The sequence below is a fragment of the Leopardus geoffroyi genome, chromosome A1 (assembly GCF_018350155.1).
Source record: "Leopardus geoffroyi isolate Oge1 chromosome A1, O.geoffroyi_Oge1_pat1.0, whole genome shotgun sequence".
Lineage (NCBI taxonomy): Eukaryota > Metazoa > Chordata > Mammalia > Carnivora > Felidae > Leopardus > Leopardus geoffroyi.
Genome location: NC_059326.1, coordinates 93,660,463 through 93,676,457, shown reverse-complemented (window position 1 = coordinate 93,676,457; position 15,995 = coordinate 93,660,463). Strand labels below are relative to the sequence as shown.

The 15,995-nt window shown below is 41.9% G+C and overlaps 2 protein-coding genes across 3 annotated transcripts in view; both read left to right on the top strand.

Annotated features, from left to right (window-relative positions):
• The window catches only part of CCDC112 (coiled-coil domain containing 112), a 31,106-nt gene extending 19,895 nt beyond the window's left edge, over positions 1–11,211 (top strand). For both annotated transcript variants that reach the window (XM_045486091.1, XM_045486102.1), the window contains exons 5-10: positions 1,760–1,835; positions 2,252–2,642; positions 7,423–7,836; positions 8,573–8,668; positions 10,139–10,257; positions 10,463–11,211. In XM_045486091.1, coding sequence (XP_045342047.1) covers positions 1,760–1,835; positions 2,252–2,642; positions 7,423–7,836; positions 8,573–8,668; positions 10,139–10,257; positions 10,463–10,505 — 1,139 coding nt within the window. In that variant the 3' untranslated portion in view covers positions 10,506–11,211. The remainder of the gene's footprint in view (positions 1–1,759; positions 1,836–2,251; positions 2,643–7,422; positions 7,837–8,572; positions 8,669–10,138; positions 10,258–10,462) is intronic.
• A 3,826-nt stretch (positions 11,212–15,037) lies between these two features.
• PGGT1B (protein geranylgeranyltransferase type I subunit beta) overlaps positions 15,038–15,995 on the top strand; it is a 64,631-nt gene continuing 63,673 nt past the window's right edge. The window contains exon 1 of the mRNA XM_045486080.1: positions 15,038–15,211. Within this exon, the coding sequence (XP_045342036.1) occupies positions 15,072–15,211 (140 nt within the window). The 5' untranslated portion in view covers positions 15,038–15,071. The remainder of the gene's footprint in view (positions 15,212–15,995) is intronic.

The following is a 15,995-nucleotide window of genomic DNA, read 5'->3' as shown; positions in this document are numbered from 1 at the left end:
ACTATCCTAATTATTATTTATTAAATTCATACATGAAGCCATAAAAATCCTAGAGGAGAATATGAGTTAATATTTTTATCATTGTATTCTAGTTTATAAGAATGACAATGAGAAACCATAAAGACAAGAGTGAACATACCTGACTACTTTACAAAAAAGCCCCAAACCATAAAGTTGAAAAACAAATTAGGAAAGTATCAGCAATACATATGTAACTTATAAAAAAACTAATATCCGTAACATATAAAGAGTGCTGACAAGGGCACCTTGGTGGCTCAATTGGTTAAGTATCCAACTCTTGATTTTGGCTCAGGTCATGATCTCACAGTTGTGATATCGAGCCTCGTGTCTGGCTCCACGTTGAGCATGGAGACTGCTGAAGGTTCTCTCTCCTTCTCCCTGTGCCCCTCTCCCCTCCTTGAGCTCTCTCTCTCTTTCAAAGAAAAAAAAAAGAGTGCCCAAAAATTGGAGCAACAAAGGTAAATAACCTAATAGAGTAGGGGGTAAAGATTATCAGGTGCTCGTTTATAACAAGAGAAATACAAAACACATGTGAAAATACTGCTCAGGCTCATTAATAATCACAACAATGTCACTGAAATCAGTCACGATCAGTTTGGCCTCCCGTTTTGGAAACGGTTCGAGGTGCGCAGGAGGGGGCACTCAGGAACAGTAAGTCGGTAGAGCCTCCCAGGAGGACAGTGCACCAGCGTCCTCCACACCATGAGGTGTGTATGCTGTTTTATTTGGCATTTCAGATTTCTCTGTTATCATCTGAAAACATCTGAGCATGCAAAATCAGTACACAAAAATATTTAGCATGGCATTGCATCTATCGAAAGGTTCATTGCTTGGAGAATTAATTAAATGAATTAGGGTAGATGTAGACAATGAAAGACTATGTAGCCATGAAAAGAATGAGGGGGACATACATATATACTGATATGGAAAGTTAGCCACATGTGTTTAAGCACATTTTGTTAAATAAAAACCGGTTGTCACAAGACAGCATGTGTAGTGTAAAACATTTCTATGGGAGGGGCGCCTGGGTGGCGCAGTCGGTTAAGCGTCCGACTTCAGCCAGGTCACGATCTCACGGTCCGTGAGTTCGAGCCCCGCGTCAGGCTCTGGGCTGATGGCTCATGATGGCTCAGAGCCTGGAGCCTGTTTCCGATTCTGTGTCTCCCTCTCTCTCTCTCTGACCCTCCCCCGTTCATGCTCTGTCTCTCTCTGTCCCAAAAATAAATAAACGTTGAAAAAAAAAATTAAAAAAAAAAAAAACATTTCTATGGGAAAAATAATGATATTAAGGTTTAATAATATGTGTGTATAGGAATAAATTTATAGTCGGAAAAAAATTGCAACCATAAACATTAGCTTCATAAAAGCGCAATTGTCTTATCCTTTAGGTTACAAAGCATTTTTAAGTTAAGGTGTGACATTCCCTTTTCTCCCAACATTTAATTCTTAGTCATATTAAAATATGACATAAGAGGAGTGCCTGGGTGGCTCAGTCAGTTAAGCGTCCGACTTTGGCTCAGGTCATGTTCTCACGGCTTGTGGGTTCGAGCCCCACATCAGGCTCTGTGCTGACAGCTCAGAGCCTGGAGCCTGCTTCGGATTCTGTGTCTCCCTGTCTCTCTGCCCCTCCCCTGCTTGAGCTCTGTCTCTGTCTCCTCCAAAATAAATAAACATTAAAAAAAAACTTTTTTAAAGATATGACATAACAATTTCTTCATATTTTTTTGTTTTTTTACAGTTGTTGAAAAGCTCAGAGAAATGATGGAAGAAATTGAAAATGCAATTAATACTTTCAAGGAAGAGCAGAGATTGATGTATGTTTCAAACTCATTTTAATATAAAATGATTGACATTTATGTTTCACTGCCTCTCAATAGGTTGTTCACAAATCATTTTATTGTTCTGTATTTAATATTGGTCTTACACAAAAGCAGTATAACACCTCTCTTCTTTTGTTTTAGGTTTCAGACTGCTTTTTATGTTTAAACTGAATTTTCATTTATATTCAGACAAGATAATGTCCCAAATAAGAATTTGAATTATGTTTTTTGTTTTTTGTTTTTTTTTTTTACTCTGAGGAAACTCTTTTGAGGCTTATAATGTTAATAATTCTAAGTGGAGACGATGACACGGAAAGAGTCAGGAATAATGAAATTTGAGGGCGGAAAAGGAAAGGTTCATATGGATTGGTTTGTATCTTATTATTGACAATTTACCTTTAAAATTGTAGGTATGAAGAGCTTATTAAAGAAGAGAAAACAACCAATAATGAGCTGAGTGCCATATCAAGAAAAATCGACACCTGGGCTTTGGGTCATTCAGGAGCAGAACGTGCTTGCAGAGCAGCGTCAGGCAAGGTTCCTGTAGACAAAATGACGCCAAGCACCCTTCCAGAAGAAGTGGTAGATTTTGAAAACTTCCTTCAGCAGACGGGAGGGCGACAGGGGGGCTGGGACGACTATGACCACCAGAACTTTGTAAAGGTGAGAAACAAACATAAAGGGAAGCCGGCGTTTATGGGAGAGGTTCTCGAAAACCTTCCTGCAAGAACACAGGATGAAGTTCAGCAGCATGAGAAGTGGTATCAAACCTTTCTGGCCCTGGAAGAAAGAAAAAAAGAGGTAAGAATCATTACAAGAGCTGTCATCTGTTGTATGTTTCTGTCTTCTAGGCACTGTGCTAGTAAACTCTTTGACACTGTCTAGTCGTTAATGTTACAGCCTTTCCGGGAAGTGTGTTTAGAGTCCCCTCCCCCCACTCTTTTCAAAGAGAAACAGAGGCCGCGAGAAGGTAAACATTTTACCCAGCCAGTGAAGTACAGTTGTATTTCCTCAAGGCCAGACACTTCTACCCCAAGAAATAAAACAGCGGTCCAGAAAACTTCTGACTGTGGGCAGAACCCTCTGTGTGCACCTGAAATGTGGGGAATCCAGAGCTGTTTTAGGCTTTTGGTAGAAGTCATCTTACCACCAAGGCCAGATTGTTGTCAATAGAAAATAAAGAGGCAGTAGGAAAAAAAAGTGTCTTTGATTCTGAAAAGTTTCTTTGAGTTTTGGAGCTTAAGCCTCATTGCCTATTTTATTTTATTTTACTTTATTTTATTTTATTTTATTTTATTTTATTTTATTTTATTTTATTTTATTTTATTTTATTTTATTTTATTTTATTTTATTGTTTTAGAGAATGTGAGCAGGGGAGAGGGGCAGAGAGAGGGAAAGAGAGAGAGAGAATCCTAAGCTACCTTCCACGCTCAGTGCAGGGCCCAATGTGGGGCTCAATCTCGTAAACCATGAAATCATGACCTGAGCTGAAATCAAGAGTTGGACGAGCCACCCAGGTGCCTCCTCATTGCTTATTTTAAAAGACTCAAAAGTTTGGCTACCCAGAGGAAAGGGTAACTCTTAATGGTAGCAAATACCTGACAAGTTGCATTTTCACAATAATATTATTTTGGCTTTGGTTTAAATCAGGACTTCTCAATCTTGGCACTGTTACTGTTTGGGCTGGAGAATTCTTTGTTGTCCTGTGCGTTGTAGATGGTTGGCAGAATCCGTGGCCTCCACCCTCAAGGTGCCATTAACACTCCCTTAGTTGTGATCATCAAAAATGTCTCCAGACATTGCCAAATGCCCACTGGAGGGCAAAAATTGCCCCTGGTTGATGGTCAAGGTCTGAGTCACTTTTTTGTGGACTTCAGCTATAATAAACGTCATCTAGGTTGGTTGGACAGCAAAGGTATGACTGTTCAACAGATGACATACCTAAGGAGCATTAAAGAAATGTTGATTCCATGTTTAAAGTTGTTTTTTTTTTTAATGTTTATTCTTGAGAGAAAGAGAGAGAGAGAGAGTGAGAGCAGGGGAGGGGCAGAGAGAGAGAGGGAGACACAGAATCTGAAGCAGGTTCCAGGCTCCCAGCTGTCAGCACAGAGCCCGACGTGGGGCCTTTGGGGTCGAACCCAGGAACTGGGAGATCATGACCTGAGCCTAAGTCAGATGTGCTTAATGGACTTAGCCACCCAGGCGCCCCTACATGCTTTTAATTTAAAATCTTAAAAGGGGCTTGGGTGGCTCATTCGGTTAAGCATCTGACTTCGGCTCAGGTCATGATCTCACGGTTTATGAGTTCGAGCCCTGCATTGAGCTCTCTGCTGTCAGCATGGAGCTCTCTTCAGATCCTCTGTCCCCCTCTCTCTGCTCCTCCCGTTCTTCCTGTCTTTCTCTCTCAAAAATAGATAAACATAAAAAATAGCTTTTAAAAATAAAACCCTAGGGAAAATAACTGGGGTTCATTGTTGTGTTTTTTTCCTTCAAAATAAGTTGAATGTAGGAAAATTGATATTTGGGACTTTAAGAAAATTTTTTTGAAACAAGTCTTTTTTAAAAATTTGTTTTAAGAGAGAGAGCACATGTGCAAACGTGGGAGAGGAGCAAAGAGAGAGAGAGAGAGAATCCCCAAGCAGGCTCTGTGCTGTCAGCACAGAGCCCAATGAAGGGCTCAATCTCACAAACTGAGATCCTGACCTAAACCGAGATCAGGAGACTCTTAACCGACTGAGCCACCCAGGCGCCCCTGAAACAAGTCATTTTAAAAACCTCAAAATAGCAAGCTATTAAAAATTATTTGGGCCTTTTTCCCAGGATACTGAAAACATGGGGTCCCTGGACCAGCAAAATGGTCCATGGACCAGCAAAGTCAGCATTACCTGGGGACTTGTTAGAACTCATAGGGCCCCAACCCCAGACCTAATCTGAACTCTGGGTGTGGGACCAGCAGTCTGTGTTGTCACAAGGCCACTTGGCTGTGCTGTTACGAGCTAACGTTTGAGAGCCATCTCTCCAGGGAAGGGAGCAGACACAGTGCTTCATGTCATAAAGGTAAACCACCTGGATTCTAGCTGGCTCTTCTTCCCAGCCGCTCTGTATCCTGGTGTTTGGTGACAGCCTGAATGTAGGAGTGAGGCGGGTGGAGTATGCAAGTTGAGGGGCCATTTACTGAAGTAGGACGTGGTGGAGGAGAAGAGAGAAGCTTGGGGGAGAGCGTCAGGAATGTAGTTTAAACTCTAGTGAGTTTAAGATGATACGTGGGAAATTTTCCATTTGTTTCTCCCACGTCCCTTCACATGTCCCGTGTTTTGCCCCAATGAAGATACTTAACTTTCAGACATGCCCTGAACCTTCTGGCCTGAGTACCCTTGTTTGTCCTATTCTCTCTTTCTAGACCCTCCCTTCTTTGTTTTCCCCTCCACCGCCAGCCTCTCAAAACCCGCCCAGATCAGGTGTTACTTCCCGCTTGCCCACTCACACACAGGAGGCCCCCTCAGGATCCACAGACACCTCGTGTATACCTCTTTTATGATGTGCAAGGGCACGTTCTGTGTTCTGGTGTGTTTGCACCTACCTCATCTAGAGCAGTGCTTGATCCAGGGACTGGCTGGGTTTGTAAAGTGTTAACTGGTTTCCAGTAGGATAAAGCGATTGCACTAGAACCGTCTACTCAGTAAGCATACTGTTTGGTTCAGTTCCCTTTTTTTCCAAAGAAAACTTTCTTGTTAAAGAAAGCAATGCATTGATCTACGTTCTGGCATGAATTCCCGATACGTTTGTGGGCCTGCACTTTGAGTAACTATGTACAAAGTGGCATTTGCTATTGTTTTAATCGTCCATGGCTCCGATCACTTTGCCTCGCGTATAGTACATATACCACAGGGATTTATTTAATGAATGAGTGATACACCATGAGAAAAGATGAAGAAATGGTTTCCTGACTTGAGGGCAAAAAATTCAGTAGATGTATCTTTTATGGCTGCCAGAAGGCCGCTAGAATTTTCAATAATATTTATGTACCCATATGTAATGCAGTGAAGCGATTTTACTTTTTTTCTTCACACCTCTGAATCATTATGTGCCAGGCACTGACTCACTTCATCTTCATGACAACCCTATTTACAACAGGAGCAACACGAGGACAGAGAAGTTTAGTGACTCATCCAAGTTCACACCTACTAAATGGCAGAACCAGGGTTTGGTCCCAAATAGCCTGGCTCTCATGCACTCAACCAGCCCATTTTTATTTTTATTTTGTTTATAAAGTTTATTAATTTATTACTTGTGAGAGACAGAGAGAGACAGGGAGACACAGAATCCAAAGCAGGCTCCAGGCTCTGAGGTGTCAGCACAGAGCCTGATGCAGGGTTCGAACCCATGAACCACGAGATCATGACCTGAGCCGAAGTCAGATGTTCAACCAACTGAGCCACCAGGTGCCCCTCAACCAGCCCTTTTTTAATTCCTCTTCTGATATTTGACCAGAGAAAGGTCACTCAGAAAGTATTCCAAGCCTAGAAAGAGGATTTGGAAACAGAGCGAGATAATTGGAGGAAACAGATGTTCCCCATGAACACACAAGCAAAGGAGGTAAAGGAGAGAAGGATACCTGATGAGGTACAGTCCATGTGAACCTGGGGATTCAGACAGGAGGAGGAAGGCCAAAAGGATAAACCACTATTCACTGTTCAAAAGATACATTCATTTTTTTATAAAACAGAAGTAGAAAATTGCATTTGCACAGGGGAAAAAAAAAGCTTTAAAACCTAAGGAAACGGCATTCTGCAGTCAATATTCTTTCTAGAAAGATGGATTTGATGTTGCATTTTTTTAAAGTTTATTTATTTATTTTGAGAGAGGGAGCCAGCATGAGCAGGGAAGGGGCAGAGAGAGAGGGAGAGAGAGAATGCCAAGCAGGCTCTGCTGTGTCAGCACAGAGCCCGATGTGGGGCTCAATCTCACAACCGTGAGATCATGACCTGAGTTCAAATCAAGAGTTGGATGCTTAACCGACTGAGCCACCCAGGCTCCCTGAGGTTGCATTTTATTTTATTTGTTTTTAATTTTTTTTTTCAACGTTTATTTATTTTTGGGACAGAGAGAGACAGAGCATGAACGGGGGAGGGGCAGAGAGAGAGGGAGACACAGAATCGGAAGCAGGCTCCAGTCTCTGAGCCATCAGCCCAGAGCCCGACGCAGGGCTCGAACTCACGGACCGCGAGATCGTGACCTGGCTGAAGTCGGACGCTTAACTGCGCCCCCCAGGCGCCCCTGAGGTTGCATTTAAAGTGCTCTTGGTTAGAGGTGCCTGGGTGGCTCAGTCGGTTAAGCATCCGACTTTGGCTCAGGTCATGATCTCGCAGTTGGTGAGCTTGAGACCCACATCAGGCTCTGTGCTGACAGCTCAAATCCTGGAGCCTACTCCGGAATCTGCCTCTCTCTCTCTCTCTCTCTTTCTCTCTCTCTTTGCTCCTGCTCTCTCAAAAATAAATAAATGTTAAAAAAAAAATTTTTTTAAGAGTGCTCTTGGTTATTAAAAAAGTTTTTCTCTTGCTATCTTTTTTAAATCACTTAGTCTATTCAGAACTGGAAAACCAAAAAGCAGCAAAAGAAGGAGGAAATTTTTAAGTTAAAGGAAAAGGCAGAGAACATATCTCTGCTCTTTCACAATAAAAAAGATAATCAAAAGCGAAAAGAGGAACAAAGAAAGAAGCAGAAATTGGCAGTCGAAGCTTGGAAAAAGCAGAAAAGTATAGAAATGTCAGTGAGACGTGCCTCCCAGGTAAAAGAAGAAGAGGAAGAGAAAGAGAAGAAGCGGCAGAAAGAGCACCAGCGCCAGTTTAAACTAAAATTACTACTGGAAAGTTACACCCAGCAGAAGAAGGAACAGGAAGAATTTCTGAGACTGGAAAAGGAGATTAGGGAAAAGACAGAAAAGGCAGAAAAAAGGAAAATGGCTGCTGAGGAGATTTCCAGGTTTCAAGAGAGAGTGAGTAAATAGGGTTCCTGAATCCGGTTTCTTTCTTTTTTTTCTTTTTTTTTTTTTTTTCAGTGTATTTATTTATTTTGAGGGGCAGAGGGAGAGGGAGAGAGAACACATGCGTGACAGCAGGGGAGTGGCAGAGAGAGGAGGAGAGAGAACCCTAAGCAGGCTCCACGCCCCGCGCGGAGCTCTACACAGGGCTCGATCCCACGAACCGTGGGATCATGACCTGAGCCGAAATCAAGAGTCGGACGATCAACCGACTGAGCCACCCAGGTGGCCCCCTGGATCTTTGATGCTGCACGTAGAGGTGTTACTTCCAGATTGAGGTCAGCGAATATTGAGTGCTTCTCACGTGCCAGGCCCGTACCCAGCATTCACATAAGCCAAATGAGAAAGCCATGCTCCCTAATTTGTAGCAATTATAGTCTCCTGGGAAAGGGAGACGTTCAAGTGGGAGGCTGCAGCGGAAGGGGGTTAATTCCAATACGTGGGGTTTATTAGGAGAGAGCAGAGTGCGGTGCTGGAGGTGTGGCCTGGGCACTTGAGGCGTTAGATAGGCAGCAAGGGAAGCATTTGTAGCTGTGTCAGACCGAAGGTGATGCTGCAGTGGAGTCTTGAAAGAGAAGAAAGGGGGGATCCTTCCTGGCAGAGGGAACAGCATCAATGCTGCTTTGAAACAAATTCTGATCAACTTTGTTTTCTTAATGTTATCCTTCTTTTGTTGGTGTGTATTTTTTAGGATTTACATAAACTTGAACTGAAAATTCTAGACAGACAGTCAAAGGAAGAGGAAAAGGCAGAAAAACAAAGAAGACTGGCAAAATTAAAAGAAAAGGTACTGCCTGCTGAGATTTCTATATTTTTATTGTTACTGTCCTGATTCCTTGATTGGTAAGGATACAAGCATAAAATCTATTTTCTTTAAAAACAATTATTTATTTTGAGAGAAAAAGAGATAGAGTGTGAGTGGGGGAGGGGCAGGGGGAGAGAGAATCCCAAGCAGGTTCTGCACTGTCAGTGCAGAGCCTGACATGGGGCTTGATCCCATGAACTGTAACATTCTGACCTGAGCCGAATCGAGAGTCAGATGCTCAACTGACTGAGCCACCCAGTGACCCTAAAATCCATTTTCTTTATATTCAGTGCTCCATTTCTGTATCATTTCCTCTAAATTTCATACTTATGTATTTACATTACAAAGCACAGCTTAGCACAACTTAGGCAACTGTTGTTTGAATTCTGCCATTTCACATTATAAGCACCTTCTTTTATTTTTTTTTAATTTTTAAAAAAAAATTTTATTTATGTTTTAGAGAGAGGGAGACAAAATGTGAGCAGGGGAGGAGCAGAGAGAAAGGGCACAGAATCCAAAGCAGGCTCCAGGCTCTGAGCTGTCAGCACAGAGCCCGACACGGGGCTCAAACTCACGAACCATGAGATCATGACCGGAGCTGAAGTCGGACGCTCAACTGACTGAGCCACCCAGGCACCCCAGAAGCATCTTATTTTCTTTACCCTGAATTAGTTCTCTCTTCCTACTCTTCATTCTGTTTTTCTTATTTTCTGTATATGCCTCTATTTTAGACCAAGTGAGCTAGGCGCATGGCTTAATCTCCCTGGTAGGACTCAGAACCACAGATGTTGGTGACTCTCATGGGTAAAATCAAGAACTTCTGGTGGTTATTTGTCCTAAAGTTATTGTCTGCCTATCCCACTATCACACTTGGCTACCTTACATTTCCCTCAGGTTACAAACAGAAAAACTAGAACAACAATGGAAACAGAATAAAATCATTGAATTAGAAAAAAATAAACTAAATTAACAGTTTATTAATAGATTGATGTAGTCCAGATTTTGTGTTAGCTCTAGAAGCACAATGAGAAGTTTACTGAAAAGGGGGTGCCTGGGTGGCTCGGTTTGTTAAGCTTCCGACTCTTGATTTCGGCTCAGGGTCATGATCTCATGGTTTCATGAATTCAAGTCCCACATCGGGCTTGTGCTGACAGCTCGGAGCCTGCTTATGATTCTCTTTCTCTCTCTTTCTCTCTCTCTCTCACTCTGCACCCCCCATCCTGTTTCTGTCTCACAAATAAATAAATAAACTTTAAAAAAATAAAATAAATAAAATTTTAAAAACAAGTTTATGGTGAAAAGGTTACTAACAGTTTTATTTCTGTTTGGCTAATATTGAGGATGCTTCTTAAAACTGCTTGCTGTTACTAGGGATCTCACCCACTAGTCCAAACTAGTTTGTATAAATAGTTTATATAAATCAACTGGCATTCATTTTATTTCTGATTATAGGTTGAAAACAACGTTAGTAGAGATCCCTCTAGGCTTTACAGACCTACCAAAGGTTGGGAGGAAAGGACCAAAAAGACAGGACCCACAGGCTCTGGGCCGCTTCTGCAGATTCCACACAGGTAAAAAAGGAGTGAGAGTGGCTGTCCCCTTTATAATAATTTAATAACTACATGTTTATATTTTATGCAATTTCTGTATGTATGCTACATTTTACAGCAAAAAGTTGATCAAGTAAATCCTTATACTTTTTTTAAGTTAGTATTTAATTAGGATTTTTTTTTTTTAAATTTCCTTTGTATTTATAATTGCCCTTCTTCTTTTTAGGGCCATCCCAACCTGGAGACAAGGAATTGAGAAAAGAATATGAGATAATGAAGTTGATACTCAGTTGATGAGAATGTCAACATACTCAGTCATACCAGGAGAGAGTCACTAACCATGTTCTTTCAATAGCCCTAAACCCAGTCAGAGTGATAATTGTGTTGTATGTGAACCGATAGGTATTGAGTTTCATGCGGCGTTGTTGTATTTCCTGTTTATACTAAGAGGGTATTTCATGGGTATGTTGGCCTGTTACTGATGTAAAAGTTTCCCCGAATAAGTTGATGTTACAAACATTGCTTCATTTCAATACTCGGAACATTTCAAAGATTCTTTGTTTTCGTCATGGCATAACAAAATAAACTGGGAAAATCATAGGGAAACATTTTTTTTTTAAACAAAAATTTTGTAACATTTATAACTTGGAGATGAATCAGCTTAAGTAAGAAAAATGTAAAGGTTTTCCTTTTTTTTTTTTTTTTTTGGAAATAAGTTAGTACTTTTCTAAGTTTAACAAATTGGTCGTTTGTTCAGTTGCTACATTTTTGTGTAATAAACATTTTGTATTTGTTTGAAGCATGCTTTGTTTTATAGAGAATATTTATTAAAAAAAAGTATGCCTCCCCTCATATATAACCTGTTATTTGTATTCTCAATATCTTTTTGGTTTCCTTTAGCTATTCCAAATTTGCCTAAAGGGGAAAAAAGCCTTTCTGGACTTCACACATTTATAAAAACCTTTGTGTCTTTCACATCTTCCTGGCTGGTGCAGTTTTTTTTACTGCTTCCATTTGGCTCAAAATATTTGGTGAAAAGATTGAATTTTAACATTTCCAAATTTATGTGCATGAAAACACAACTTAGTTTGACTCAACTTTTCATATTATAAAATCTTAGTTCCTACTTTTAATCAGTTCCTATCATATAGGAATGGTACCATGTCCATGGTAAATGTAGGAAACTCATTGCTTTTAATTTTTCTCTTCGAATATCTTTTTTTTTTTAAGTTTATTTATTTATTTTGAGGGAGACAGAGCGTGAGTAGGGGAGGGGCAGAGAGTGGGATAGAGAATCTCAAGTAGGCTCTGTGCTGTACTGTGCACAGAGCCCAATGCTGGGCTCGAACCCACGAAACTGAGAGATCATGACCTGAGCTGAAATCAAGAGTCAGCCACTCAACCGACTGAGCCACCCAGGCGCTCCTCTTAGAATATCTTTAATTGTAATTTGACATATCTAGGTCATTTGACCTAGAAATTTACTATTAGTAGTGGCCAAAACCTTGTCTTATCTCACAGTTAATAGTCAAAGTAGATGACATCCAAATTTTGGAGACTGAATTCTGATTACACAATTATTGCTGCAAAATGAGAGAAATAACATAAAATATCCTTAATCAGGAATGCCTGTTTTATTTGTAGTCTTTGTTCTCTAGAACTCTTTTTATTAAATGATTGGAGGCAGTTTAGAAATAAAATATAGACGCGGACAACAGATTTTAAAAACAGAATGGAACTACTACAAGATACCCAAAAGGAAGGTTTCTTATGTATGGTTTTTGAACATATTGCTTTTTGTTGCACACAAAGGCAGCTCTCCATTTCCTGCATCTAAGGGAAGCATACCAGGTCCTGTGATTCTTATGGCTTTTTGTCTGTTTTTTGGTTTGTTTGTTAATAAAAATATGGGATTTTCTTTGACAAAACCAGTCCTTCTGAGTCTAAAATAAGTGAGGGATTTATTATATGGTTCCTTTATATAAAGGATGTAGAATAAACATAATATCTCAGTTACAGGCTCATAGAAGGACAAAATAAACATTTCTTATACTGGTTTAAAAAAGATAGGAATAAGAAATTTAGAAAAAACCCTAAAGGGAAAATATTAATAAAGCACCCATAATTCTACCACTCCAGGGTAACTTTTTCCAAAAATATACCTGCATATCTTAAAGTAGCTACAAAGAGGGGCACCTGGGTGGTTCAGTCAGTTAAGTGTCTGACTCTTGATTCGGGCTCAGGTCGTGATCTCACACTTTCTGAGCTTGAGCCCCGCATCAGGGTCTGTGCTGGCAGCATGGAGCCTGCTTAGGATTCTCTCTCTCCCTCTCTCTCTGCCTTTCTGCTGTGTGCACTCTTTCTCTCTCTCTCAAAATAAACCCTAAAATAAAATAACTAGAGTACATTTTATTTACTATACTAAATTACTTAACATTATGTTACACATACTTTTCTGTTTCTATATATTTCCAACATTATTATTTAATGGCTGAACAATGTTCTATTATATAGATGTTGTATCATTCCTATACTTTGAAAACTTGAGCTAATTATACTTCTTACCTAATCATGTAGAGTGGCATTTCACATGGGGGTTAGATTCTGTGATGCATGCGTCAGCAACTTGTGTGGTCAAAAATCACCCCTCAAAAGCCCTTTCCGTACCTAGTAGGCATATGATATTATTCTCAGTGAGTCCACCCTCTGAATTGGATGAGATTGCTGGTTGTTGAGCTTAGAATCAAATGAAATATTTGGGTTCCCATTAAGGGCCCAGTTGAGTAGGATCATCTCTCAGAGCATTTATAGACTGCATTGTTCGTTCTAGTTAAATGTGTGTGATATGACTCCATTTTGAACATCTTCAGACATGTTTGTAAGTGTGAGAAAAAGATCTCAACTGTAATCACCAAATGAAAACTCTCTGCTGGGCATACCTGGAAACCAAGCAACGTGGCCTATTTGTAAGGAGGCACCCAGAACAGCCTTCTGCCCATACCCAGCCCTTTGTTAATGCAGTTTGTCAGTGAATAAGTAATTACTAGGGCCTAAAATTAGGTGCTTTGGGTTATTGAGTAAGTAGAAGACAATTCCTGCCCACGCAGTACTTATTTTAAGTAGTAGATTTTCTAAGAAAGTGAACAATCAAAATTATATTCAAACTTCTCTTGCTTAGTTGACTATAAAGAACCTGGGTTCAGGCCTGTCCTTTGGGTGGATTTTTTCCCCCCAAAGACTGCCTCATGAACTTTAAAAAAAAAATTTTTTTTAGTATTTATTTTTGAGACAGAGCATGAACGAGGGAGGGTCAGAGAGAAGGAGACACAGAATCTGAAGCAGGCTCCAGGCTCTGAGCTGTCAGCACAGAGCCTGAGACGGGGCTGGAACTCGCTGGAACTCACAGACCGCAAGACGCGGGTCTAGAATTCACAGACCATGAGATCATGACCTGAGCTGAATTCACAGACCATGAGATCATGACCTGAGCTGAAGTCGGAAGCTCAAACGACTGAGCCACCCAGGCGCCCCTTGCCTCATGAACTCTTAAAGGTAATAATACATTATAGAAGCAAATTAAGATCCTCTTTTTTTTTTTTTTTTTAATGTTTTTTTTCAACGTTTATTTATTTTTGGGACAGTGAGAGACAGAGCATGAACAGGGGAGGGGCAGAGAGAGGGAGACACAGAATCGGAAACAGGCTCCAGGCTCTGAGCCATCTGCCCAGAGCCCCACGCGGGGCTCGACCTCCCGGACCGCGAGATCGTGACCTGGCTGAAGTCGGACGCTTAACCGACTGCGCCACCCAGGCGCCCCTAAGATCCTCTTAAAAAAAAAAAAAAAATAGCATCTTATTTCATTTTGTAACATATGGGTAGTTGAACATTTTGTGCTATGGCAAATGGATGCAACATTGCTACTAGATGACACACTGACTCAAGCATGAAGAGTAACATCTTTTTAAGACTTGCAAAAGAGAGGCACCTGGATGGCTCAGTCCCTTAAGCCTCAGACTTTGGTTCAAGTCACGATCTCACCATTTGTGAGTTTGAGCTCTCCCTGGGGACTCAATGCTGACAGCTCAGAGCCTGGAGCCTGCTTCAGATTCTGTGTCTCCCTCTCTCTCTCTGCCCCTCCCTTCCTTGCGCTCTCCCTTTCTTTCTCAAAAATAAACATTAAAAAAAAAAAAAAGACTTGAAGCACACACTTAGGAATATGTATCTTTTGTGTATATTGCATTTGTGTGTGTGTGTGTGTGTGTGTGTGTGTATATATATATTTAAAGTGACTCCTGGTATTCTAGAGAGGACTAGGAACGTCTCTGAACCTTTGAAGCGTCTATAATTATTTAAAACACATTTATCTCCACAGATGGATTTGAAGGTTTAGTTTCCCTACCCATTCAGCTTAAAACTGTGACCTTCCAAAAAGGTGTGTTGGCAAATTTATTCTGATCCATCCGTTATCATATATACCACCCTTTAGGGCCGTGATTTTCTCAAAGCAAACTAGGAGCTTTGGATCTTGCACTTCCTCCCAATTATCGAGGATACAAGTTCTGGAAGGATTTGTGGGCTGAATTTTACAAGGCTTAAGAGGGGTCCCCAATCCTGTAGGGCTCGGAAGAGAAAAGGTTGTCTAGAGAGAAATCTGAGGGATTAAAGTACTGCGAAAGACCGTCAACAGCTAGGAAGTTCAACTACAGACCGGGTCAGCTCCCCGCCCCCGGCGCTCGCCCCATCCCCACGCTCCAGCCGCGAGTCGCCCCTCGGGCTTCCTTCACGGCGCTCGCCAACTGCTTCCGGGTCGCGGCGGACGTCGCTTCCGCAGCAGCATGGCGGCCACGGAGGACGAGCGTCCGGCGGGGAGCGGTGAGGGAGAGCGGCTGGATTTCCTGCGAGACCGGCACGTGCGGTTCTTCCAGCGCTGCCTCCAGGTCTTGCCTGAGCGTTATTCTTCGCTCGAGACCAGCAGGTGATTGGTAGCCGTGGTCATCGGGGTGGGGACGGAGCCCGGTCGCAGCGGAAAGGCGCCGCGGAGCCTGCGCCGCCGCCCACCCGGCGCTGCCCGGTGCCTCTCCTCTCGGGCGGGTGTGCCGTGGCTCTCCACCCGCGAGCTACGGCGGGAGGACTGGGGGAGCCGTAAGGCCAGGCCTTGTGGGATCTCCATTTTCCGCCTTTTTTCACTTCCCAACCATTTTTCCGGTCAACTCTGAGCTTCCTTTTTTACTTCCTCTCGTAGGCTGTGAATCGCTTGGCCTCATTACTTCCGAGTGTAAAAGGGAAAAGACAAACCATTTTGTCTCCGTATTTTAGATAGCCTGTCCTGTGCTCCCCTTTCCTGCAAAACGTTATTAAGTCTGCACTGAACATCTGTATGGTGTTTGAGGTGCAAAGCCTGTAAAGGTTTGAGGAGAAATGAACTTTCCAGGAATTGTAAATAGAAAGATAGGAGAAGGTTGGCGGAAGAGGTGCAGTGTTCCGTAAAGCAGGCTGTGAAAAGTGTATCTGCTGTAGCCTTGTGAGTTGGAGTTGGCTGAGGAGTGTGATTTGGCTGCGGCTAAGAAGCTGTGAATTAGTCATTCAGAGTAAAAGTCTGGGGACGAGGAGAAGGAGGCGGTTTTGCTCTGCACTGCTGGGTTTTGAAGCGAGCCTCCAAAGCTGCCTGGGACGGGCTAAGACGAGAGCAGATTGGTTCTGCTCTCATCTCTCCATATGTTCTGAATTCTGATTCCCTGGTGTATTTTGAACTCTGCATG